Source organism: Podarcis vaucheri (assembly GCF_965113315.1).
Source record: "Podarcis vaucheri genome assembly, chromosome: 2".
NCBI classification, from domain to species: domain Eukaryota; kingdom Metazoa; phylum Chordata; class Lepidosauria; order Squamata; family Lacertidae; genus Podarcis; species Podarcis vaucheri.
Genome location: NC_138760.1, coordinates 35,485,887 through 35,513,549, shown reverse-complemented (window position 1 = coordinate 35,513,549; position 27,663 = coordinate 35,485,887). Strand labels below are relative to the sequence as shown.

The 27,663-nt window shown below is 45.9% G+C and overlaps 1 protein-coding gene and 1 long non-coding RNA gene across 3 annotated transcripts in view; one reads left to right on the top strand and one right to left on the bottom strand.

The window, feature by feature from the left end:
* The first annotated feature begins 440 nt into the window (after window positions 1-440).
* Window positions 441-27,663, top strand: part of PGS1 (phosphatidylglycerophosphate synthase 1) — a 136,970-nt gene continuing 109,747 nt past the window's right edge. The window contains exon 1 of the mRNA XM_082213344.1: window positions 441-544. Within this exon, the coding sequence (XP_082069470.1) occupies window positions 450-544 (95 nt within the window). The 5' untranslated portion in view covers window positions 441-449. The remainder of the gene's footprint in view (window positions 545-27,663) is intronic.
* Window positions 20,278-27,663, bottom strand: part of LOC309526960 — a 53,016-nt gene continuing 45,630 nt past the window's right edge. For both annotated transcript variants that reach the window (XR_014217032.1, XR_014217033.1), the window contains 2 exons: window positions 20,701-20,841; window positions 20,278-20,575 (listed from right to left, as the gene is read on the bottom strand). This is a non-coding gene — a long non-coding RNA (uncharacterized lncRNA). The remainder of the gene's footprint in view (window positions 20,576-20,700; window positions 20,842-27,663) is intronic.

Here is a 27,663-nt window from a genome sequence, read left to right as displayed (position 1 = left end):
ATTACTCTGCTTTCTGTGATACTGGGGTATTATTCCAGTCTCCTCCTCATATTCCTGGCTATGGCCTTCTCCTGGCCATGGCTGAGACACTGCCAGCGGGTAGTCTGCCAAATGGTTATTGGAAAAGTATCCACAGGCTTGCCTCATCGCTGGATGAGAGGCTAGTTTGGCCCATTTTGCGAAAAAAATGTGTGTGTACGTACATGTTTAAAATGCTTCCCCAGCCGCTACCAGGAAGGAAGTCAGAGATATGAACTCTGTTGCTGGGAAGATTGGTCCAATCTTGCTTGTAGTGACAAGCCTTCACGGCAGAGCTGACCCCAACTCCCAGCGTAACTGCATAAAACGTGTTTTATGAGCTCCATAAACCTCCTCCTCTTTGTGGTTGCCGCATGATGCCTTGTTCTTGAGATCTATAGGCCGTTTGGAACCGGGACAAGATCAACACAATGCAAATGGATGTAGATCAGCTCTTCCCGCAGAATCCACGCTGCCCCTCTTATTTACCTGCTCTGCCCAGTGCCTTGATTTGCCTGTCTGTACGGTAAGACCTCCCTGGAGTGGGTCAATGTTATTAACATACAACCACATATGTGTACATCGGGTACTTTTCTGTGTCTGCCTGCACCCTTGAAAAGCACACACTTTGGCACAAAGAATCACTCCTTGCTGCTCCTGCTCTTTTGCCCCCCTTGTACCATGGGAGCCCTATAAAGTCAGTGAATGAACCATAAACAACCCGTCCTACAGCTACATCTCACCCCGTGGCAAGGGCCAGATGTTAACAGTCATGCTTTATTTATTGCTTTTATTTCCTCCCAGTTCCAGTAAGTTGTCCTCCTGCCCAAGTGGCTCATGATTAGGCAGCAAGAGGCCTCTAATCTTGCCGATCTGATTTACTGTCACTGAGAATAGCCACTTCCCGTTACTGGGCCCAGGCTTGGGAACACAGTCAGCACTGCTGAACCACAAACCTATCCCGCCCTACTTGTATGTACCTTCTTTCCTGGTAACTTCACCAGCCTGTAAATGTTGGCTGGGCAAGGCAAAGAGAAGGGCCTGGGGAGAAAAGGCGTGCTAGCACCTGGGTGAGTGGCAGTGAAAGGGGAGGGAGAGGGAGGGGAGGCTTAAAAAGGCAGGGGTGACCAGTAAGGCAGTAAACTGCATAGATTACAGGCTCCAATACAAGGTGAGATATGGCATACCTGCCAATATTTCTCCAGTGAAAATAGGGACATCCCAGTCAATATTGTTGTTACTATTATTTATACCCCACCCATCTTACTGGGTTGCCCCAGCCACTCTGGGCTGCTTCAAACATAAATAAAAACATAATAAAACATTAAACATCTAAAAACTTCCCTATACAGGGCTGCCTTCAGATGTCTAATAAAGGTTGCACTTATCTTCTTGGCTTGGGGGTTGCACAACTCCATACCCTCCAACATTTCTCCAATGAAAACAGAGAAGTCCTAAGGGAAAGCAGGACATTCTGGGATCAAATTGGAAACCAGGAAAGCTTCTGTAAGTCCAGGACTGTCCCTGGAAAATAGGGACCCTTGGAGGGTCTGATATGGGGGGCAGGACAGGGTACAGGGTATGCTGGCAGCAGCAGACAGTCCAGTCTCACTCACCACTTTCCAGCTGTTCCAAACCACCATACATTTAAAGTTCACACCATACATTTAAAGTTCATGACTTCCCCTGCTGAATTCTGGAAATTGTAGTTTGTTAAGGGTGCTGGAAATTGTAGCTTTGCGAGGGGTAAAGCTGCATTTCCCAGGATTCTTATGGGGAAAGTTATGTGCTTTACAGGTATGGTGTGTACACAGCCTAAGTGTCTCCCATGCACTCATTAAAAGCTTTTGGGAGTAAGCAAGGGTGCCTGAGGTCCTGCTCCCACTTTGCAACAGGAGAGAAGGGTGCTCATCAGGAACTCAACCCACATCTCTTCCTCCTGAACCAATCAGAATGAGACCAAAGCCACACAGACCCTTGCGAAGGTGCAGAGGCTTTCTAGGGCCTGTCCTCAGATTCATTACAGTACAAGTCTTTCCGGGCAACAACCTATTTATTGAGCATTCGTCCTGATTTGATTGCAGGCTGATTAGATGATGCAGGCTAGTTAACGAGCATTCAATCTGATTTGTTTGTGAGGAAGTTAGATGATCTTGCATCAAAGCACGTGTTATTCTTCATGTTCCTTATCGCAAAAGGTCTGATCTTTTGGGGAAGCAGGTTTCTGTGCATGATTTCTCTATCCGCTATAATTGGGCAACCTGAATCTGCCAGTGTGAGATTGAATCCCACCTCCAAATAATGACAGTCTGGACGTGCCCTAAATTAGTATAAGGATAGGGTAGGTGATGGCTTTTCCACTTTCTCTGGAGTAAACCTAGGACCAGAGGAACAAGAAGTACTTTGCACACTTTGTCTGGCTTTCTTGACAGATGTTATTGTGAGCTGACTGGCAGAACAAGGTCTTCCATCTTGCGCTTGGACTCTTGTAGATTCCAGCCCTTTCCAAATACATCCCAAATACATGTAGTGTAAAGTTTAGAGTGTCAGATTAGGGCTAAGGAAACACAGGTTCAAATTGTCATTCAGACATGCAGTTCTACCTCAGAAGGTTGTTGTAAGAATAAAATATAGGGTGAGTAATTTAGAGAACCGTGTACACTGCCCCAAGCTTAATGGGGGATTAAAACATGCAAGAAAAATCTAATTTTGCCTTTAAGGCGTAGGATAAAGCTGTGCTAAATGTAATGAATGATTTTATCTGAGGCTTCCCCCCAGTGTTTAAGATGTTACCTTCCTGGAAAGAACAACTTGTTGTGCTGTCTGGGTGTGTGCATGTGAATGCCATTTGTGTGTGTTTCCCACTTGTATTGTAGTAGATTGTTCAACCATGTTTTGTGATAAGGAAGTTGCAATTCCTGAGCAAAGTACATTATTTTTCTTCCGGGAAACACACAGTACAAAGGCTCCTATCTTCTGTTGATAGGAGGGTGTGTATTGAGATTGCACTGGTATCACACACACTGCACCTATTATGTGTAACTGGTGACAACACAATTTCTCACCTCTGCTCCTTTCCATTTAATTAGTTGCTCAGCCAAACCATGTTAAGAATAATTTTATTTTATTTTGGCATTTGGAGGCAAGAAGGAAGCATTCTTTCAATTAGGTCTCCTAAGGCACTCTCAGCCGTTAGACCATCTGGTGTTAAATTCATGGAGGACAGATCTAGTGACGGCTGTAAGCCACGATAGCTAAATGGAACCTCCTTGATCAGAGGCCGTGTACCTCTGGGCAGCAACTACTGGGGTGACACAAACAACAGCTGATGACTTCATGCCTTGCTTGTGGGCTTCCCAAAAACATGGGCTGAAACAGGATGCTGGGCTAGCAAGGCACGCTCTGTCTTCCTGTGGGTGCACGTCCCAATGCTCCAGTGCTGAAGTGCAGCATAGAAGCACTTCCTTGTTGCCATCGTTATGGGAGCTTTTTATATATGGCCATTATGTGCACACTTAGAATTACAGAATCATAGACTTGTAGTGTTGGAAGGGACAATGATCATCTAGTCCTATTCCCTGCAATGCAGGTATCTAACACCCTTATTCAAATGTACATCCCTCTATCTATCTATCTAAACAGTGAATACCTACAGAGTTATATCCCCTAAAGGTAAAGCTCGTGTTATGCTTACATTACAGTATTGTGGGTAGGTGCTTCACAAAATGAATAGACATGTATTGCGGAATGGCTAAACTGGAGTTGAAACACACGACCAGTGATTGTACAGAGAGGTCCTCAAACAAATTTCCTCGCGTAAATGCTCAAGGCTGAAATGTATTCTCAAATCCCTTGGTGCCAGGCTCAAAGGTTTCAGGAGCCAGCACAATATTTTAGGTAATACCCCTGTACACAGAGGGAAACATGGATCTTGGCTGTGGGGAAGGGCATTGTTGGATAATAAGGTGTAGAACCTGTGGTCTTCCTGCTGTTGCTGGACTACAACTCCCATAATCCTTGACCACTGACCATATCGGCTGGGTCCGGTGGGAGATGGAGCCCAGCAACATCTGGAGGGCCACAGGTTCCATACACTGATATGTGTGTGTGTGGCTTATTGACTTGTAGAGGTTGCTTGCAATACCACATAGTTTGTCAAAGGAGTCTTGTGTTGAAGAACCAGCTGAAACACATGAGGAGCAGAGGAACAATCAGTCTCCTTAAAGGTCCTCTTCTGCATCCCATCATTCTGGCCAGAAGCATTAGGGTACTTCCAGACAAAAACACTATCGCAAAAACTGTACTGCTCATGCACACATCCCCCCTTTTTTTTGGTGCACTGTTCACGTGGTATCATCATCAAATGCCTGCGCATACTTAAAAAACAGCAACATTTAATCCCGATTTCTCCTTACCACAGAAAAGCGTTAAGCTATCTATAGCGTATCAGAATTTTCACAGCCCAGTTCTGAAGAGCTGTTCTCTTAAGATTGCAACGCCTTGGAAACTGTAATTGCAGTAAAGTACATATGCCAGGACTTACTTTCTTTCTTTCTTTCTTTCTTTTCAACACCTGTGCAACACCCCTTTTGTTAGAACAGTTGTATAGTAGTACAGTGGTGCCCCACAAGACGAATGCCTCGCAAGACGGAAAACCCGCTAGACGAAAGGGTTTTCCGTTTTTGAGCTGCTTCGCAAGACGATTTTCCCTATGGGCTTGCTTTGCAAGACAAAAACGTCTTGCAAGTGTTCCAATTTTTTTTCGCTCCCCCCCTTTTTCTAAGCCACTAAGCCGCTAATAGCCTTTTAATAGCCGCTAAGCCTTTAATTGCCACTAAACCGCTAATAGCGCTAATCCGCTAAGCCGCTAATAGGGTTGCTTCACAAGACGAAAAAACCGCTAGACGAAGAGGCTCGCGGAACGGATTAATTTCGTCTTGCGAGGCACCACTGTATAGCTATATATCAGTCTTAAGGAAGACCTATTTTTTTAAAAAAAAAAACAATGAAAAGGAAATGAATGTTCTCTCCTCCTTCAAAGTTTCCATTTTGTCTGTAGTGAAATTAAATAGCTAGGGGCTGTTATTCCTGTGGCACTTCCTGTGGGGATTTTTCTTTTAATCTGTGTTTGCACAGATACAGAATTACCTGCAGGCTCATCCTGAACAGGAAAAGGTAGCGGAGGGTGGCAGAGGGCCTAGGAAGCATTGTGTGAAAACATTTCCTCAAGGATTGCCCACCTGTATAAGTAGGAAGCACTGGAATGACTAAGACCAGATAATGGGATAGGGGATAGTGTCCCAATTGTGCCTACAGGGGAAAAATGGATCCGAATGACCGACTTGCAACCAGTGCCACCTGTCTGAAAGCATCCGTAGTCCCTGATCCATGGAGCATGTAATGGTTTGTTCTCTGAGGTGCGTCTCCCCAGAGTTACAACCAGCAGATAGGGTGTATCATCAGTGTGTGCATGTATGTGTAACCTACGCTTCGTGGAAGAAGCCTTGCAGAAGGAATGATGACCAGGAAACTTCACTGCTGTGCTTGGCTGCAATCGGTTACAACATCGCACACCTCTGCCTGTGAACCAGAGGCAGTTCCTGGAACTGAGGCTTGGCAACACCAAAGTGAATAGCTTCAATTATTGATTAGGAGGAAGGCCTGCCCTCTCCCCAACACGCAGTGGGGGCACGTCAGGCACATAGCTTCTCCGGGATGTATTTATCACAGAAGGGAATGCTAAATCAATAAAGCAGAGCTTTGAAAAACAGCGGAGGCGCTCCACTGCCTTGTTAGACGCTGAATCTCTTCTGTGCGTGTTGGGATTCTGGAGCAGGGAAATCCCTTGAGGAGTAACCCCACGCTCACCTCTCAGCTCTTCTGAAGCAGCAGGACAGAGCACAGGGTCCCAGAGCAGGCAAGGGGCAATAGAAATTAATCTTGGAGGCTCATGCAGCCCAGAATACATAAGAAGCTTTGGTGAAGCTTCAAATTATTCATGGCTCAGACCTGAAGCTCCAAACGTACACACAGAACAGGCCTGCTGGTTTCAGAGTCAGACCCTGCTCTGCACTCCCCCCACCCCCAAGCTAGGAAAACCACGGACACAAAGCCTTGTCCGTTTTACCAGAAATCAGAGGCGGGAGAAAGTGAATGAAATGTCACTGGGCCAGGCTAGAATACAGTCATACCTTGGCTTACAGACGCTTCAGGTTGCACGTTTTTGGGTTGCGCACTGCGTCGAACCCGGAAGTACTGGAATGGGTTACTTCTGGGTTTTGGCACTCGCGCATGCTCAGAAACACTAAATCGTGCTTTGCGCATGCGCAGAAGCACCGAATCGTGACCCGCGTGTGCGCAGACGCGGCGCTGTGGGTTGCGAACGTGCCTCCTGCACTGATCACATTCCCAACCCGAGCATCCACTGTACTATCTAGGGGATTGTATCTCGATTCTGTTGCAAGACAGAATGAGCTCACACAAAGTTACTGGAATGAGCTACCGCAAAGCAGGAAAAGCCTCTGTACACACTCCCATTTGTTCTCACTGCGCTCCCACTGATAGTTTGGGAAATGGTGTACACACAAACTTTGCCACAATCCATATCTTTCCTGTATTTATCTTTTTGTTTCTCATGAAGCACACCATTCTGATGTGTTTTCTCGCAAACCAGCTATGCTGCGAAATGAGAAAAATAATGACCAAGCTTTGTTTGAAGCTGATAATGCCCAGGAATTGAAACGAGAAAGATTCTCTCATGATTCTTCTCCCCTTTTAATGCTCTTCTGATTTTGGCCAAAGTTTTTTTTTTATCACAGCCAAATCAGCCTATGACTTAAAACCCACTAACAGACGCAGCTTACATAGGATGTGCACATGCAGTGGATTGAAGCAATAAAATGGACTATCTATCACATCAGTCTGTGGATTGGGGACACCATTATTCACCACTCTTCCCTCGGTTTAGAATTTCCTGAAAGGAGAAAACTAGAAAATCAAATGAAAAACGTCCTTGCAATTTGCTTTCCCACTAATGGGGGGTGGGGAGGGGAGAGAGAGCTTTTCTTGCAAATAGTGGACACCAGCCTGGAGTAATCCAGCACATTCTGTCACCTTGGGGTTCCTCCCTCTCACTCCTACCTCACTTACTGGCATGTGGGGGAAAATCCAGCCTCAGAGCCCTGCAAATCCTGCCTTCATGTTCTCTCTGCAATCTTTTTTAGCCTCTATTTATTGTCACATATATACAGATCCCACCACAAATTAACTGGCTTAAGACACAGCTCCTTCCTACATCACAAACTGCGGTGAGGGTATGTATAAATCTCAGACTCCACCTAAGTTTACATCCTTTCTTGTGGGCTGAGCGTTGCCAGCAAAACACTTGCACTGTACTAGTATTGAAATGAGTGGCTCATTTGAACTACTACCAGTCGTAGAATCACAGAATCGTAGAGTTGGAAGGGATCCCAAGGGTCATCTAGTCCAGCTCTCTGCAATGCAGGAATCTCAGCGAAAGCATCCGGACAGATGGCCATCCAAACTCTGCTTAAAAACCTCCAAGGGAGGAGAGTCCACAACCTCCAGAGGGAGACTGTTCCACAGTCAAACAGCTCTTACTGTCACAAAGTTCTTCCTGTTTAATCAGAATCTCCTTTCTTGTAACTTGAAGCCATTGGTTCAAACCCTACCCTACAGAGCAGGAGAAAACGTTCTTCTGCCCCCTCTCCCACCACAACCTATTTATTGAGCATTCATCCTGATTGCCTTGCACAATGCTTATTCAGAGGTCGGATTTATCCAGTCTTTCTTAAGTATTTGTTCGGATTTGTTTGTCATACGACGATGAGCATTCATCCTGGTTTTCCTGCAGAGCGTTCACACATCTCCCTGCTAATAATTTGTTCATCTCACACTTTTCAGTTCATTTCCCTTTCTTCCCAACCGCAAAAAGTTGGGTTTGTTGTGCTTGGACAGCACGGCCCTTTCATTCAATTTAAATGCACAAACCCAAAGTTCCAGTGTGTGCCTGGAATCCCTCTGACAAAATACCGAAGTCTTTCCCGAATTGCCTCTAGCACAGCAGTAGGCAGTTGCTACAAAAAACCCCACTCTATTTTGCCTATTGTTTTCTCTCTCCCTGCAGCAGGGCAAGCAGCACTAGGCCTGTTTCTCTTATCCTCTAGCTGCAAGGCGTGAAGTGCTGTGTGCTAAGGAGGAGGACTCTAGACACCTCAGAATCTCTCTTCAGACAGTCAACGTGAATGTTGAGTTTCTGGTCCTGTGGGAGGTTGATAGAGTCTTGGGAACAAAGCAGTCTTGGGAAATTAAAAACAAACACCCCCTGCTTTTCTCAAAAAAATGTAAATTTGGCTGGTGGGAGGAAATACTTAACTCTTCCTGTTCTCATGGATTATTTTTTTAAAAATATATTTATATACCACCTTTTTCTCCAAGGAGCTCAAGAATGCAGTGGCGTAGCGTGGGGGGTGCAGGGGGGGGGCCGGCCGCACCGGGCGCAACATCTGGGGTTAGGGCAAATCCACGGGTTAGGGGGCGCAAATTACTTGCCTTGCCCCGGGTGCTGACAACCCACGCTACGCCACTGCAAGAAAGGGCACATGGTCCTCCTCTCCCCACTTTATCTTGACAACACCCCTGAGAGGCAGGTTTGGCCAAGAGACACTGTCTGGCCCAAGGTCACCCACTGAGCTTCGTGACTGAGTAGGGATTTGAACCCTGATCTCCCAGGTTCCAGTCCACCTCTCTACTGTAACTGTTACACCACACTGGCTCTCTATATCTCCTGGGTCATTTCTCCCTCTGTATCTCCCTTTTAATTTGCTGGGTTCTTTTGGTTGTTGTTGTTGTTACTCTCCCTCCCCTCTTAAGTCCCAAGACTGGGAGAAGTCCACTGCAGAGGAAAACGGCTGAGAGATGGGGTAGTATATGTGCATGGAAGGGGTTACATTCTCCTTCCACCTGTCACTTCTCCAACTATTAGTGCTCCCCTACCCTGCAGGTGGCGCTGTGGGTTAAACCACAGAGCCTAGGACTTGCTGATCAGAAGGCATTTCAAGTCCCCGCGACAGGGTGAGTTCCTGTTGCTCTGTCCCTGCTCCTGCCAACCTAGCAGTTTGAAAGCATGTCAAAGTGCAAGTAGATAAATAGGTACTACTCCGGCGGGAAGGTAAACGGCATTTCCGTGCACTGCTCTCGTTCGCCAGAAGCGGCTTAGCCATGCTGGCGACATGACCCAGAAGCTGTACGCCGGCTCCCTCGGCCAATAAAGCGAGATGAGTGCCACAACCCCAGAGTCGGCCATGACTGGATCTAATGGTCAGGGGTCCCTTTACCTTTACCCTGCATTGATACAAATCTTCAGACATGCATATGTGTTTAATGCATATTTGTACAGGGGGTGGGGAGTGTAGTTTCACTCCAAGTCCCCCTTTTCACATTTGGCTGTAGGAGAATGCATGACTCATTGCTGGATAGCAACGGACCTGGCTTTTTCTTAATGTTGTATATTAGGAACTGAATGATTTACCAGATGCACTCTCACGAGAAATTGGGGGCAAGGTGGACTTCTCCTTGTCCTCCAGTCCTGGAACATTTGGCACTGATGTATCGTGATGCTTCTTATCCTCTGTTTGTGACTCACAATGATTCAATTTTATTATAGGCTAAAATCCTTTCTTTTGCAAGCCGGCAAATAACTCATGAAAGAGGTACAAATCTTTGTGAAATGGATCTTGATTGGTTATGCACAGACTTCTTCCTGGCCATTGGCCCTTCTCCTTCCTTGCCATTGTTGGGAGCTTTGCTTCTTTCCATATTGTCACGAACTGGCATGAGAGCAGGCTGGGGATGGAGAAGGAGAGGCTGGTGTAGGAAGTATTCATGGGACAATGGAGGGTGGTGAGGGGATGGAGGTCAATGCACAGGAACCAGAGCAGCAGGACCCATGCTCTAGGAGAGGGGTCAGCAAACTTTTTCAGCAGGGGGCCGGTCCATTGTCCCTCAGACCTTGTGGGGGGCCGGGCTATATTTTGGGAAGAGGAAAAAAAGAACGAATTCCTGTGCCCCACAAATAACCCAGAGATGCATTGTAAATAAAAGCACATATTCTACTCATGTAAAAACACCAGGCAGGCCCCACAAATAACCCAGAGATGCCTTTTAAATAAAAGGACACATTCTACCCATGTAAAAACACACTGATTCCTGGACCGTCTGCGAGCCGGATTGAGAAGGCAATTGGGCCGGATCCAGCCCCCAGGCCTTAGTTATCCTACTCATGCTCTAGGAGGCTGAGGCTGTTTCTTTATGAGTGAACTTACTGCCTAGTAAATGCTACTACTCTTCTATCCCAACTTGAGTTCTTCCCATCTTCCCCTTCCCCCCTACAATCCATCTAATTTATCAGAATACATACAGAGAGACATATTTTGCATAGATTAAGAAATATATATATATAAACCCAGCCTACGATCATGGGATTAAGAAACCTGTGTCTATGGGGAAATATGGAGGAATGCATGAAAGCAATAAAACAAACATGAAATGAAATGATGTGCTAGTTTGGGCATAACCTTAAGACACTGGTTATTCCTCCCTCCTGTAGCAAATGATCTCTTTTACACTCTGTGGTTTCCTGTCCTGCAAAGATGTTTGACTGCACCCATTTGAATGGGCGGCTCGAGCTCTATCCAGATTCTGGATCTCACCCCAAAAGGGGGTAAAATCAGCACACCACCTGTTAGCCACTCCTCCTCCTTTGCTCCTAAGAGATTGAGCTAATGAGATAGCAGGTTGCACAGCCTAGTCCTGCAATTTCAGGTTAATAACGCAACCTGTTAGAAGGGAAGCCATTCCAGGTCCACAGTGTGGATTGGGGTTGTTGTTGTTGTTTTTTAGTCGTTTAGTTGTGTCGGACTCTTCGTGACCCCATGGACCAGAGCACGCCAGGCACTTCTGTCTTCCACTGCTTGTTGTCTTTGTCCATGGGGTTTTCTTGGTGTGGCTTGCCAGTTCCTGCTCCAGTGGACTGCGGTACATACATGTAACCTCACAAGCAAGCAGAAGCCACTGCCTGCCTCCCAGAATTGCCCTCTCTTGGAAACCACACTGATGCAGCATACGCCTGGTTCAGGGTGGGGTGGGGGATAGGAGCACTTTAAATCTGACTAAAGGAGGTTCTGGCAGCTATGATTGAAATGCAAAATAAGCTGGGGGGTGCACATCCACAACTGCCCCGCCAATCTGCTCAGCTCTCGGATACCAACTTTGATATTTTTTCTGCCCGCAATTTTCCAGTACTGAGGATAGGCATTTGTATGTTAGGTATGTGACTGGGAAAATTGGGAAAGTGGGTGAAATCTTCCTGAGATAAAGCTGGAATGTGATGCTTTTGCATTTCACCCAAGCCCATCCCTGCTGTGCTTGCATAATGTTGCTTCAGGGAAGGAGTGATCTGCCTCCAAGTATATTTTAGGTGGAGGGGCTTGTCTCTGGAAGCTGTGAAGTGATGCTCAAAGAGTGCCTTTTCCTCCCCTCTGATTAATCACCATAGCCAGATCCTAGCCGTCTTGGCTTTTCCATCCCGCCTCTCTGCTTAGACATTGAGCATTGCATTTTTCCAAGGCTGGGCAGTTTTCCGTCCTGATGTTTTTGATGAATCTGATCCGCAATAGTATGCCACCAGCTAACCTGTTCATGTGCCATTGCCGTTGCCATGGCGACCCCCTCCCACCTGCCACAACAACTTTTCCAGTAAAACCCCTGCAGAAATCTGGGCTTCCCGACAGACCCGCCCCCTGGCTGCATACTGGATGGTGGTGATGGGGGAGAGGAAGAGGATTTGTTGTTTGCTGCCTTAACCCTTTGCAGGCTGAGGTAAAGAAATGAGGTGGTTTGATCAGCTTGTGGGTGTTTAGATGATAATCCAGGAATACCAGCACTGAGCATTCATCTGGTTAAGGAAAGAAATACAGTCTCCTCAGCTGCCTTTGATTCCAGGTTTGGGATAGCCACCTTCAAGCCTCTCAGGCCTCTTTTAATCAGTTCCCTTTTCCTGGCTCACCACCCGCAGTTTTCTGGTTTGCAAAAATTAAGAATGGTGCAGATGGGTGTAAATGCAAATATAAAACTTTAGGTAAATTGGTAAACAACCAGTGTGGTTGTTGACTTCTCGGGAACAGAACAAACAAACTGCATTCTGCAGAGAACATTTCCCCAATAAAAAGAAATGAATAGCAAGTTTTTCAGGAGACAAAACTTCCTTCAATAATTTTCTTTCCAGTTCAAAGGCCTGGTGGACAATGGGGCTTCACCAATCACACCGCCATTATAAAGTTTCAGGGTCAGGAGGATGAGTTGATTTCTGTCTTTACTTCAGCAGCCCAGTTCTGTATTGTAGCTAGTAGTCTTAGATATGCCAGACCATATCTAAGTTTAGCAAGAGGAATGACGTGCAAGTGACAAATAAGGCTGCTTGTGGTAGGGGAAAGCTTTTGATCCAGTTGTATACACTGCAATATTTCCCTTGAAGGAAACCAGTACACCGAGGGGACGTTGTGGTGGGAGGAATGGTGCCAAAAGACAGAAGCATCTCCAGCTGCTGTTGAAGTTCTTTCTCCAAAGCCTGCCTCTTGCTGTGTCTTGTCCGGTCCAAGGGACCAGTCAGAGGCAGGAGGAGGAGCTGAAGTCCCCAAGTGGGATCATGCCCATACGCTTCTGTGTTTGCTTCCATGTGGCATCAGCGGTTGACGCAACCTGCCAGCCTCTGAAAAACTGATATTCTTGTTTGGTATGGATTTACCCAGTACAGATGTCAAAAGGCTGGTCCTCTGTCAGGGAAATCCCTATACGTTATGTGACAAGGATCTAAATCTAGGCAGGTAGCTTGGTTCAGCATTAAGAGAAGGGGTTGACAGTCCCCAGCTCTGTTTTCAGAAAGAAGGGTGGTATGTTGGTAGAAAAAGAGGGGGAGGATTTCTGGAGGGAACTATTGGGAGTGTCCATGGACCACTGGTACCAAAATATGTGGGAAACCATCCTGGTAGAAAAATTATCATGGGGACAAACAAAGGAGGATGCTTTCACCCCAGTGTGGATCCCCTTTATTACATATGCAGGCCAACAAGACAATAACCGCCCCCTGCCCCCCACCAACATATAAATCAATATGGCTAACTTAATCCAACAACAACAACACCTTTCACACACACAATCAAAACACACTGCAACAAATCAACCACAACCAACCATGTCCTGGGCCCTCTGATCTCTCACTCCACAAGCAAAAATAAGACACCTATCCACACTGACAAAAAACTCCACTCATACTCTGTAAAGAACAATAGTTTACTGCAGGGGTCAGCAAACTTTTTCAGCATGGGGCCGGTCCACTGTCTCTCAGTCCTTGTGGGGGGCCGGAAATGAATGAATTCCTATGCCCCCCAAATAACCCAGAGATGCATTTTAAATAAAAGGACACATTCTACTCATGTAAAAATACACTGATTCCCAGACTGTCCACGGGCTGGATTTAGAAGGCGATTGGGCCGGATCCGGCCCCCGGACCTTCGTTTGCCTACCCATGGTTTACTGCCTCCTTCCCCCCTATTTCCATACCCTTTCTTTATTTTCTTCCCTTCTCTTTTCCTGCTTCTCTTTCCCCCGCAACCCCACATTGCCTACAACAAAAATGTCTCAAACTGATCGTAACTGACCTGTATGAAAGATTCCATGATTTGAAAACAGAGGGGAAAATACAAGGGGAGCATTTGGTAGGCGGGGTTGCCCTGGGATCTGTCACAGTGAGCTATTCCAGTGCATTTTCTCCAGAGAGACCGCTTACCAAAGCAAGCAAAAAAAGAGCCACAGTCTTCCAAAACCCAGGCCACCCCCCCCATCCCATGCTCTGGACTCCCACCTTCTCTTGTGCAATGTCCCTACAGTGCAACATCCCTGCCTTCCTCTTCCACCTAGAGCCAATGATGGTCAGAGATGTAAAGTGCTTTAATTGTTTTCTCTGCGGCCCTGGGATGAATAATTGAGAGGCCTTTGAGGAGAATTAATTAAAGCTGTTATTGACAGTAAATGGCTTTTCCTAAGATGATGGAATAAATTACAGAGCTTGTGGGGGAGGAAGAGAAGCTCTATTATGTAAGCTGCTCAGGCCCATGAAATGGGAGTGGGATGGCCTGGCACACGCAGGGCCTTTAAGGAAAGACAATTGCTTCCTGCTCCTTGTGTGCTGGTCAGCCCCAGAATGCAAAAGAAATGCCTCACAGTGAGAACAGCAGTGACAACTTGGGACACTTGAGTGTTCAGCTAGGAACAGTTGTTGCAAAATGAAATATACTCGGAGTGGAGAGTAGATTTCATGCTCTATTCAGCTCATAGTGGTGAGGAGGAATGGAAGTTCCCCCAGAATGTTTGCCTTATATACATTATTTACACAATGGGCCCCACGTGATTGGCTAATTCCGTGATTCTCCTGTAGGCCAATCAGGTTGCAGATTCCCTTCCACCTGGAGCTGGATTGGGTGGCTCCTGTAGACCAATCAGACTGCTGCATTCTGGATCCTATTGTTCTAGATCCAATCAGACTGCTGCATTCTGGATCCTATTGTTCTAGGACCAATCAGACTTCTGCATTCTGAATCCTATTGTTCTAAGACCAATCAGACTTCTGCATTCTGAATCCTATTGTTCCAGGACCAATCAGACTTCTGCCTTTTGGATCCTATTCAACTCAGTACATAACACATAACTAGCCAGAAAATGTAAGGGATGGGGCAGTACAAAAGAACCACACAGCTTTTGGGTCCTGTTCACTCCAGAGACCTTTAGACATTGAGGCAATGTCCTTGAAAGCAATGTGTTTATTTATTCACTGAAACTAGGTGCTGCAAAACACGGTAAGTCACAGTGCGCTATGGCCAATCTCACTGGGTGCAAAACATCTCTTTGGTTCACTAATGTTTTGGTCTATCAGTGTTTCTATTCTGCTACTTTGGGCATGATGTGAATTGCTCTCTTCAAGTCCCTGCTTGGATTATCTGTTGTGGGTGTCCGAGGCATTTGGTCTACACGATTTTCAAGGCCTTTCTGTGGTAGTGGCCCAAAGGGCCACAATAAATGTGATAATGTGTACCCCTGTAAATCCTTGAGTGTGCTTCTAATATAGAAGTTATGGTGGCCTGTTACTTTATGAAACTGATGTTTTTGCAAGTTGCCGCCCCCCATTGGGGCAGAAATACAGCTAATATGTGAATAACAAAGATATAGCTCAAAGCTGGAACATAAGTTGCTACATGGTGCAAATGGCAACACGTAACACAGGTTCCCAACATGCACACTAACACAATGTAACAGAACACAGTGGGAATCAGAACTTAATCAGCAGAAATTGCTAGTGCTTATTGCGCATGTGTATTAAACATGAAATGAGGTAATGATGTATATGATTGGTGAAAATTGAAATGCTTTCTTTGAAACTTTATAAATACCACTACCTGGACCACCGGGCAGGGTTGCAGTTTTGCGGAACGATCCGACTGTAACCTATTGCTTTGCAGTAAACAACGTTGGACTCCTAACTCCTCACGTTTCTGAGTTTTATTGGCATAAACTCAGGAGATAAGCCATTTTGGCTTACAGCATTTCCAGTTCTGTAGTTTTATGCATTGTTGTAGGTCAGCTGACATGCTGGTGATGATTTATAAACCTCCTGGCATAAATAAACTACAAACTGATCCCTTCCTTATAGAACAGGAGCTTCTGGAGTATAATGCACCATCTCTGTCAACTCCCTGTTTCTTGATAGCTCACTAAGAACTTGAGGTTTGGAATTGTTATTGGCAAGCATTTCACTTTTATACTCTCTAAAAGTAGACATGTGTTTCTGTGTGAGTCCCTGTTCTGGAGATGCTTCCTGACTGGCAGGAGGCACGCCCATAAGTATAACTCATAGAGAGGCACAACAGACAATCTCTTCTTGATGCGGGAAATTCTGCTGCATCTCTACATCAGGTAAGATTGGTACAGTCAATCCTGTTCAGAGTATAGAGGGGGCAGAATTATTTTTCTCAAAGGGAAGAGAACTGGAAATTTGTGTGGTCAGTGAAAAATTCTAAGGCAGTGACTGCAGACTGAGCAGTGGCAGTATGGAAACGTGCGTTAAAAAGTATTATGCACTTTAATTGAGGAAGTCCTTCATATCAGGTAGCTCAAATAGCCAAGTAGCTAGTGTTAGAAGCTGATGTGAATTTTTTTCTGAGGTAAAGTCTAATACTGGGCTCCCCCCTCCCCAGCAGTTCTTGAGCTACTGTTATGCTCATTTCTTTCCCACACACCAGCAGAAAATTGGGTTTTTCTCCTGTTCCATAGGTTTGCCAAGAAAGGCTTGTGCTTCTCAGTAGAGTACAACAGACAGCGCTTGTTACGGAGCCTGAGGCCTGGTGCTTCTTGCCAGTGGTCTGACTGTTCCATTTGATCGATGAAAGCAGCTTTTCTGAGAAACAAACATGAGAGCTTCTCAAGGGGCATTATTACAGCATGGTCACATCCCCCTCCCCTTCACTCCTTACGCCCCTGTTCTTGGCTTTTGCTAGATAACAAATGCCTTTAAATGCTTTGTGCTACACAGTGATACTAGAGGTCTTCAACTGGTTTAATTGGAAATAATGTCACTGAAGAAACCTATACAGTGGTACCTCGGGTTAAGTATTTAATTCATTCCTGAGGTCTGTTCTTAACCTGAAACTGTTCTTAACCTGAAGCACCACTTTAGCTAATGGGGCCTCCCGCTGCTGCCGTGTCGCCAGAGCACGATTTCTGTTCTCATCTTGAAGCAAAGTTCTAAACCCGATATACTATTTCTGGCTTAGCGGAGTCTGAAACCTGAAGCATATGTAGCCTGAGGTACCACTGTATACTACTCTATATACTCTCGGCACTCTATATACTCTCAGCACCTTAGCAACAAACTAAAAAATCAAAGCGGTTTTGAAACGTTTAAATCGACACTTTGCATGCCATGGTCTGTTTAGTTCTCAGTTCGCTCAGAGGTGTCATGGAAGGAACTGAACTTATGCATCTTCTGATCTAGTCAGGACAGGGACTGTGTGCTCACTGAAAGCACATTCCTTCCCTCAGGAAATCCTGGGAACCAGAGCTCATGGAGCAAGAATTTCCGGAACCCTTAGCAAACTACAGTTCCCAAGGTTCTCTGCAGGAGTGGGGAGGGGAGTCTTGTGCTTTCTATGTTTGCTGTGTGCACAGATAACTGTTTTCTTAGGAAGCTCCAGGCTTGAGATGGGCCTGCCCCTTCCACGCAGCAGCCATCCCTGTAGGAAAGACGCAAGGAACCCAGATTGTCCCCTGATCTTCTCGTCCCACTTGAACGTCTCACCAGCCTCAGAAGCTTCTCCCATTCTCCCTGGTGCTGTTCGGAGGCCCAGGCTTGGAATGTGAGGAGAACGGCCACACATCTCTACCGAGCCCAGACAAGGATTTCCTTTCTTGCTGGCCAGGCTGTTTGTCTTGTTCTTTTGCCAGCCATTAATGAGCTCTGACAGGCCCAGCCATCGGTTTCCTATAAATCAGCCCGGTGTTAATGGGTAGGGAGCACAGCCTACAAAGCCCCTTGCTGGTAATTGCTTTGAAAACGAAGCAGCTGAGTCAGGAGGCTGAGCCCCTGAGAGAAAACACCCATGGAAAGGGGTTTTCTGTTCTATGGGGGCCACCTGGCTATGGGGGAGTGTGGGTCCTGTGGAGGCGACAGACAAAGAAGGGTGAGGGAGCGAGTGCGATTCTTACCCCCACAAAGCTCCTTGCGCCATTTCTGCTTTTTAGCTTTCATTGAGTGCCAGCATGGCGCATGGTGCCCAGTGATGCTGAAAAAAAGGGAGGGCATTTCTCTGGAATGTGGTAGTCGAGAGATCCGCTCTCGCACCTCACACGCGAAGTTGTAATCCTACAGTAAGCCTGGCCTAGGCCAAGCATTTAGGCTCCGAAAGCCAAACAAAAGCTGTGGGAGAGCAGCTGGCAGCAGCCAGGGCTACATTAAATCCACATCATCCCCAAGGCAAGTCACCATGAGTTGATCCCGCGAGGCCAATCCTCGGAGCCAGCATCTGGTAAAGAGGAGGGGGAGCTGTCTTTTCCTGGAAATGGGTCTACAGGGATCATGCCAAACCTCCTAGATTCCAGTAAGGGCAAATAAGTGAAGTGACTTTTTTTCCCTTTCCGAAAGGCGACATGCTTCAAATCCATCTCAGTTACACGTTCACATCAGCCCCATTTTGAGCACATTCCTCTTCCACCATCCTTTACTTTGCCCCACTCTTTAGCCTAGTCTCTCTGTCAAGAGATAATTACAGGTAGGTAGCCACGTTGGTCTGCCGTAGTCGAAACAAAATAATTCACCCCCTTCCAGTAGCACCTTAGAGATCACCTAAGTTTGTTATTGGTACGAGCTTTTGTGTGCATGCACACTTCTTCAGATACACTGAAACAGAAGTCACCAGGCCCTTATATATAGTGAGAGGGTGGGGAGGGGTATAACTCAGAAGGGTGGTGGGAATGGGTGATTGGCTGATAGGTGTGGTAAACCCGTTGACGACTGTTAAGGACAGAAATTGGTCTTATAGGAAAAAGCAAGGGGTGAGATGGCTAAAAATAGCTTTATCATGTATAATGAGATAAGAATCCAATGTCTCTATTCAGAGCAGGTCTCTCCATGGTTTTAACTTACTTTTAACTTGCAATTGGTCTTACTTTTACTTTTTAACTTACTTTTAACTTGCAATTGGTCTTACAGGAAAAAGCAAGTTAAAAGTAAGTTAAAACCATGGAGAGACCTTTTGTCATGAGATAGTGTCAGTAACAATGGGCAGCATTGGGATCTTGTGGAGTTCAAACCAGCAATCTCTGGATTTAGTGCCATGATGATGGTGAGGTAATCAAGACTGTGCAGTTAGAGAAAAATAAAGGGTGCTGCTCTTGGATGCCCTAGGATGGATCCTCCTCTTTCCAATCCAGATAGCTCCCATGGTTATCCCTGCACTGTGCTTAAACATTTCCAGGCCAGGCTTCGCTTCTTGCCCAAGGAATTTACTTAGCACCATAGAATTGTAGAGTTGGAAGGGACCACAAGGGCTATCTAGTGACCCCTTGCAATGCAGGAATCTTTGTCCAATTTGGGGCTCGAACCTAAGAGTTTCATGCTGTGTTGACTGACACAGTTCACTTGCCTGGTATATTCCCAGCTCCCTTGGATGAGCTTTCTGGCTCCTCCTGGCTTTTGCTGTCATTTTTTCCATGGTACTGATCACCATTTCAAGGCTGCATTCCCAGTTCCACAGCTCCGGTTTTTCAATTCCTCTTCCTTCCACCTTGGCTGCCCCACAGCTTTGCCCTAGCTCAGCTCTCTCTTCTTTTGGAACTGACATCTCCATTCCTCTGACAGCAGGAGATGCTTCCCTACAGAGAGCTGCTGGCATTGTCTGATTGTTTGTTTTGTTTATTAAAACATTTATATCCCTCTGTATCATTAAAATATATATATCACAGAGGTTTACAACAATTTAAAAACATGAAACAATGAAATAATAAAAAGTTAAAAGCAAGTTAAAAGCAAAAAGAAATTAAAAACAAACATGAATAGACAGTCTTAATTGAGTGCATAGGTGTGGCGGAACAGAATAGTTTAGTAGATGATTAAAAGTTGGCACAGAAGGCACTTTCTGCATTGTTCTTCTTCCTCTACCAGTGATGTCCGGTTTGTCTTCTGAGGACTCCATGCTACCAGCTCAAGACGAGGCAGCACACAACATAGTTGGATTCAACATAAAATTAAGATCTTCAGCACACTGATTTCTCCTTCAATGGAATGTTTCCTCACTCTCCTCCCACTGTGCCCACAATCTGTTCTGGGTGATGCAAGGTATGTGAGAGATGAGGAAGGGGGAAATCCTGTTACACTAATGTTAATCCTTGCACTAGTGCAAGAATTTAGTTGAATATAGCCCAAACCTTTTAAAAAACAGAAGAAGTACCTGCCAATGGCTCATTTACAGCAACAGTCGATCTTTTAGGTTGTACTAAAGCACATATTTATTTAACTGCAATTGTGAGGTTACTCTCAGGACTTCTCCGGAATTGTTTAGAAATCTTTGAAACCAGCAAATCTTCAGATCAGCTGTTCCCCCATCTCTTCTTGAAATAATGGTGACAGGAAGACAGTTGTTTTTTAAGGCCAGTTTTCAATGTTGTAAATCTCTTAATTTAAGCACTATTTTGCTTAAATACAGAAAGCATTTTAGTGCTCATTAAAAGACTGATATTAAACAGTTGATAAAACGGTAGCTGCCAGAGAGTTAATGCAGAAGGTGTGCCCGATGTGGCTATAGACTTGCTCGCTGGATATGTCACTGCACAGGTCTCAACCACACCTCTAGGAAATAATGGAAAAAGCAATGCCAAGGGGACCTACAGCTGCAGAGTTAGTGCATCCGTTCAAAAAAGCTGGATTTTCTGTAATCTGAAAAGACAAAGAACCCTGGGGAAAGCACTGGATAACAACAGCATGCAGATGCTCCATAAAATCAGAATGAACAAAGTATGGCTATTCCACGTTAAATACCTAGTGTATCTTTGGTGACTCACCACTGATATAGGCCAGGAATGGAGTGCCTGTAGCCCTCCTGATGCTGTTTGCTTCCAGCTCCCATCAGCCTCAGTCAGCATGATGAATGGTCAGGAATTCAGGCAGCTGCAGGCTAGTAACATCTTGAGAATCACAGGTTCCTGGCATGAGCAAAACAGTTTTGGTTGGGACTGGGTGTCTTCTCCACTCATGACTGTCAGCAGACTGTCAGATTGTGTGGTTGGTGGCTTGGGGGGTGGGGGCTGCTGAGAAATATGTGAGAGAAACAAGAATAACCCAAGTGCAAAGCACACTCACAATACCTTCAGACATTTTCCACTCGGCTAAGAAATGCCCTTGCTCGGCTGCAGCGTGGTGACCAGGTGTTATTCAAGAAGCGAAAGGTCTGTTGTCTCACACCTTTAGGATGCAGTTGCTTCTGTTGCAGAAGCAGAACTGACACCTCACAGAGGAAACCCTCAGGGCGTGGGCTCAGGCTTACCGCAGTAGCAGCATTTAGCAACCGTGGAACCCTCTAACCCACAGCTTGGTGTCATATCTGACCTCGTGCGCGCACAAGGTGCAGACACACAGAGACACACCAGGGCTTCTGGAAGAGAGGCAAACATTGTATAGTTATGAGAGGTTACGTTTTCCTTCCAATTTATGTGCAAGCTCACTGCCAGCAGTGCCAAGATGGGACAGCCCTTGAAGGAAGAGAGCGGTTCTTACTATTCACTTCCTTTCTGTTTCATGCAGCAACTGTGATCCTTTCATTACAGCGCCTGTAGAAACTCTAGATCAGTAGTGACCAATCTTTCCAGTCAGCGTGCACTAAATAAAGTCCAGAGTATAAGGTGGTGGCACTCTTAAATCAAATATGTTGCCGACATTCTCCCCCTGTATATGGTACATTTTCATTTCTGGTCTAGTGAGCTACAGAGCAGGTAGTTCAGCAACGCAGCCAGGAGAGGAAGGTGGAAGGCTCTCTTGTTCCCATTCAGGCTTGTAAATCTCTCGCTGCCTATGCCATCCCTCATCTGCTGTGATCAGCAGGCTTCCATCTTCATTTCACAACAGCAGGGGTGAAGGATGGCCAAGAGACCCTGTAGAGCAGGAGCAGCTAACACTTGACTTTTCAGATGTTGTTGGACTATAACTCCCATCATCCCTGACTTCTGGTCCTGCTGGCTGGGGCTGATGGGATTTGGAGTCCAACAACATCCAGAGGGCCACAAGTTAGCTACTTCTCAAGCAGAGGGGGAAAGCAGTTGGTGGTGTAGCATATTCTAAACTGCACTTACAGTCTCTATATGTGGGTGGGACCTGATCATTTGGAAATAATCACATGCCGCATTAATCAATTCTGACATAAGGAAAAACAGCTGGCATATTGTTGCATCTCTGCCAACTGTATGTTGGTAGTTCAGTAATTCCGTCTCGCTATGTACGCTTGTTGCTTCATGTTTTGTCTGTCCCAAATATGAGCCCAGTGCTGTTCTTCCAATGTGCTTCGTTTGCTGGTACTGTTTTGAAACTCTGAAATAGATCGTGTGGGAGCCAGATATGCTGACATATCAATACCACCATGTGACTTATAGAACCTGCTTCCCTGTCCGCTCTGATCAGCTCTTCTCTAACTTAACATAAGGCAAATGCAACTTTCCCTCTCAGACAAATGTTGGGCATTTTTCCAGTGTCAGGATAACCTGATTGCAGGCTACTTTCCAAATTGTAGGTTCATAATAATGTCCTTGCATTTTTTCTCTGCTCAGGTGAATGCTGATCACTCCACACACACACACACGTGTGTGCAATGCCTTGTGGTTGTTTACATGGATTGTAATTCAGAGATGTCTAATCTCTGTAACTCTGTTATCCAAAGAGCAGACAGGCGCCTGTTCGTGTATTTTGCCAGGCAAACTGGCTGTCTCATGAATGTTTAAACTCTATAATAAAGTTGCAGAGATCAGGTTTCCACATGTCAAGGCTCCTGCTTGAAGGAAAGAAGGAGCAGGGCAGTTTAAAAAGCAAGGCTCCAGGATCCTCCACGTGGCTCTCATCCTCCCATTTACTATGTTGTGCCTGGGCTCAGTGGGAAAAGGAGTACTGCCACCTGCACTTCCATTGATCATTTTCAAAATAATATTCAAGAAAGCTCACGGTCTTCTTTTATTTGCCGGGAAGGTGGCATTGTGGCCAAGATTGAGGGTATGTGCATCAACGGGCCACTAGGTGGAGACGAGAGTTTAAATGAAAAAAATTCCTTCCAGTAGCACCTTAAAGACCAACTAAGTTAGTTCTTGGTATGAGCTTTCGTGTGCATGCACACTTCTTCAGATACACAGAAGAATGTATCTGAAGAAGTGTGCATGCACACGAAAGCTCATACCAAGAACTAACTTAGTTGGTCTTTAAGGTGCTACTGGAAGGAATTTTTTTATTTTGACTATGGCAGACCAACACGGCTACCTATCTACTACGAGAGTTTAAGTTACTGTTAAGTGGAAAAAACTTTGAGGGCCTTGCCGGTACTGTACGGAACCAAATGAAACAAGATTGGTTGGGGAGGTTTTTTTTAACATAGAAGATGGAACTAATGATTTTCATTCAGTGGTCTAGAGAGCCAGTGTGATCTGGTAGAGAATGTATTGGGCTTGGACTGGGCTTCATATATGGCTCTCCAGGCAGTGGCGTAGCGTGGGGGGCGCAGGGGGGGGCTGGCCGCACCGGGTGCAACATCTGGGGGTTAGGGTTAGGGGGTGCAAATCCATGGGTTAGGGGTGCAAATTACTTGCCTTGCCCCGGGTGCTGACAACCCACACTACGCCACTGTCTCCAGGTGTCAGTGGCGGGCTCTGCTAGGGCACTACGGCCCTGCAAGAATGCCAAGTGCTGACACCAGCCCTGCTGTGGGTTTCTGCACATCACAGAAATGCCCAGATACACATATCCCTTTGTGTCCCGTGTTTGCTGCTTAGTTTGTGGCATACTGGCTGCACAATACAATGCCAAATATATCTCCTCTTTGCTGTATGCTCTTCCAGGGTCAAGCATATTTCCCTCCTTGTCACTTTCTGGTGGGAAATGGAGCATTCTCCTAGATCATGTGAAAAAGCACCTTCCTCACACTTCCCTATTGTGGAGGCGCTGGAGCAGAACGTCTTCATTATGCAAATGTCACATGATCACTCTTTTTTGGTTTTGGACTGGTGAAACCTTAGTTCCTCCCAATTTCGACTTCCAGTCTGTGGTCACACCGTGTTAGCATTTGGCAATAGTCTGCCTCAGTTTTTTATGACTTTTATGCTGTCAGTTCTCTGTACTTGTCCCAAATGGTTGGTAGATGTGCATTTGGCTCGCACCACTCTTGAGCATCCTTTCTGAATTTCCCCTGGTCCTGCTGCATAAAATACCAACCTCTCATCTAAAACTATCTCTTTGCTTTCCTTTGACTCCATCTGATCATTCGTCCCGAGCTTCCTCTCCCAAAGGCACAGGTGCTCTGAGGACCAAATGAGATGTATCATTTGGGACTTTGTGGTTGAATCTCCCACAGTTTGCATAGGCAGCTGAGGGTAATGGCGCTGCTGAATTGAACCAGGGTTGTGGCATTGGGGAGGGGGAAAATAACTCTCCCCACCATGCCAGTTTCATGATCTGAATTTCTTTCCCCATCCTAGTGGCTATTTGCTCTGGGAGGAAAACCTGCAGGTGTTCTTTTGTTCTTTTTCCCCATAGAGCAAAACATGCAAGGTAAATATATATCCCCTTCTTAATTCAGTGCCTATTTTCCCAGCCACTGAACCCAGAAAGTCCTGTCCTCTCCCAGTTGTCTGGATTTTAATTTTTCTCCTGATGTCCAAAGTCACTACCCTTTTAGCTTCCACCATTAGGTCAGGCCAGGGTTGAAAATGAAATACCCTTATTCAGGGGTGTGGGTGGGTGCTGTTCCTACAGTTGAAGAAGTTCTTCTGACTCTAAAAGGGGATGTTGTGGCTTTGCTCTGCAAGGAGATCTTCCACGACATGCCCACCAGGCAGACAAGGCTGACGTAGCATGACCAACAGATTTGTAAAACGAATGCTGGGAATGTACAAGGCTTTTAGGGAAAACCCTGGCTTCCAGTGATTCTCTGAAAGTGCTTTCCAAGTCTAGGCCTGTGGTGGACTTTCCATAAAAGATGCAAGAGCAGCACACAGCCAACACTTGTGTCAAGGTTGAACTCTGATACGGAACGGGGGGGGGGGCAATGTCTTCTTCACTACAATATATTTGCTCAATTTCTCTAGGACTCCATCACCCCTCCCCTGTCCTCCATAATCTCTCAAGTAATACTGTCAAAATCCTGTCACAATGTATCCACTCTGTTTCTGCTTTTGCTCTCTAGTACAGAGTGGCTTAGAAATCACTGAAATCTTCAAAAATTGATATAAAATCAGCCGTGGTTCTGATCTGCTCGTTCTCGGTGCCATTCAACTCAGTTCCCCTTGGACTCCATGATGCTGTCCCTACTTCCATAATCCCCAAAGCGGCAGGTCACGTACCCAGGAACTTCTTAATCCTGTCAGATAGTTTTGCAAATCCTTCCTTCGGGCAATACTAGGTGACAGACGATGTATATTCCTGGCCCATTGTCTTGCCACCACCAGTACTCAATAAATGTGTATCTATGTATATTTCCCGCTCCGCATATCCCCCCTCCCTCATCCGAAAATGCTAATTAATGTAATCCCACCTTTTCATAATGTATTCATGACGTGTAAAGTATATTCATGATGTAACTTGTGAAACCCAACCTTCCCATAATGTATTCGTGACGTTTCATGCACTGTATTCTGGGACATGGAGGGAAAACTCAAAAGTTCATGTCACCCCTTTCTCACTGTTCAATCTCGCCTTGAACCTGTTGCGCAATAAACTTGGATCTTCTGCAGTTTGCTCCTGCGTCCGGCTGAGCTCATTTTCTTCCGCAGGGACCCACGGACTTAGTCCGATGAGCTGGGTGGCAGAGTAACCCCGCACCCAGATTTTTTCCGTAACAGTTGGCTGCCCAACGTGGGGCTTGTGGTTCTCCCAAGCTGCTGACTGGGGGCCCCGAAATCTTCAGCCGGCTCCGGGCCATTTTGCCTGGGAAGATCCTTTTGGACCCCCAGCCATCTTCTGGGCGGTAATCGAAAGCCCTAGGAGTTCAGCCGGGGAGCAAAAGAGGGATCCAGCCGGCTTATTCATCGATCCCGGGATCATCATAGAAGACGCGTGAGTATAAGGAAAAAGGAAAATCCAGTGCACTGGTGGGAAGGGGGTGGAAGTCTCCTGGCAACTGAATTCTCTGCCCTCCTCTCTATCGCTCCTTCTTGCCTTTCTCTTGGTCCGGTTAGTGAGAGAGACCGGGGACCGCTGCTCAACCCGAAAGGGGGGTTCTGAGCTCTATCCCTTTTCCTTAAAATCTCCAGCCAGCCGCACCAATTGGGAGCCCGAAAGTAAGACGGAGAGACCCGACTTGAAAGATAGCCGACTCTCTGCAACGGACATCCCAGTTGAAAGCAAGGGGTTGGAGCTCTCTTTCCGATCTTCCCGAGCGTCCTTTCTAGGGGGCAGGAAGTGGTCTTGCTTTCTATCCCAATCCCAGCCGCACCGGTCGAGCTACATACCACGTGTACTGTAAGCTCGCTTCCGAAAGCAAGGGGGATTTTCGACCCGAAATTCTATCCAGGGACCACCCGATCTGGCACTGCATGGCGCGGGCGTCCAGTAGGGCCCCTTTTCCTGAGATGTGACGATAGGTAGGAGGTTGCCAGGAGGGATAGCCCATGAGGAATTGGGCAGGACCGGCAGAGTGGAAAGAGACCCCAGGTTACAGGAAATAAGGAAATAAGGAAATAGGAAATGGAACGCAAGGAACCGGATAGCTAGAGCTCTCTAAAACCCACTAAGGAAGTTGCCAGGCAACTAGAAGCCCCTTCTCCTCTTTACTATACGTCCCTGTACTAAGCATACCAAACCCCTAGACATACCAATCCTAATCAACCCCTCTTTTTCCCCTTCTCTATCCCAGACACCCCCCCAAAAAAGAAAAAAGCAAAAAAAGCAACAACAGCAACGCATGCATCTATAAAGGGGTACCCAGTCAACCAAGCGTTGTGAGCCCTACCAGTCTAATTACCTGGTGGTGTGTTTGAAGAGGCAAGGAGGCTCATAAAACCATGTGGGACCTTCCTACTAATTTCACTTAATGAAGCCAAAGGTAGTGGCCCATCTCCTTGCAATAACCAACTAAAGGATGAGAATATATATGTTTACATGTTGTCTGTTATGTGTGTTGTCTGTGAATACATATATGAGAATATGTATGTTTACATGTTGTCCGTTATGTGTGTTGTCTGTTCCTTCTGTCTCTGGCAGACTGCCTTTCTTAAGTGTGCATGGTTTAAAATGCAAGCTTGCTTCAAAATTTAAATCTAAGGAAACCATGCTGGACCTTAGCAGTCCTAAATAAGACAAAAAAATGAGAATGAAGTGTGCAAATATTTGTTATTTGAGAGGGGCTCCAAAAGAGAGTTTTCCTCCCAAGTGGTAAAACCTAATGTTTCTGCTGCAAAAGCCTAGTTGAGCCAACTGCTCTCAAGCTAAAATGCAGTGTATGTATTTCATTAAGCATATGCCTATGAAAGTATGGTGTTCCTTCTAATAAAATTATGTCAGTCCAGTTTTAACTTTGATTTGGTTATTGTGAGAGTTATTGTAAGGCTCCTGATATCAGTAGTCTCTATAAGACGTCCTGGCCTCTTTTCTTAGAAAATGCCCCCCCCTTGTTTCATTCTGTCTCTTTCAGGGTTTTTCCCCCCTTCTCCTTCTTATTCTGTGCCAGGTAAATTTACTCCCGAGTAAGCTTCCTTTAAAGGAAACTGCAAGGGGGGGGCATAGATTAGGCTTACTATTCCTCTGCAAGTTCAGGAAAATTGTCACTTTTGTCTTCCTTT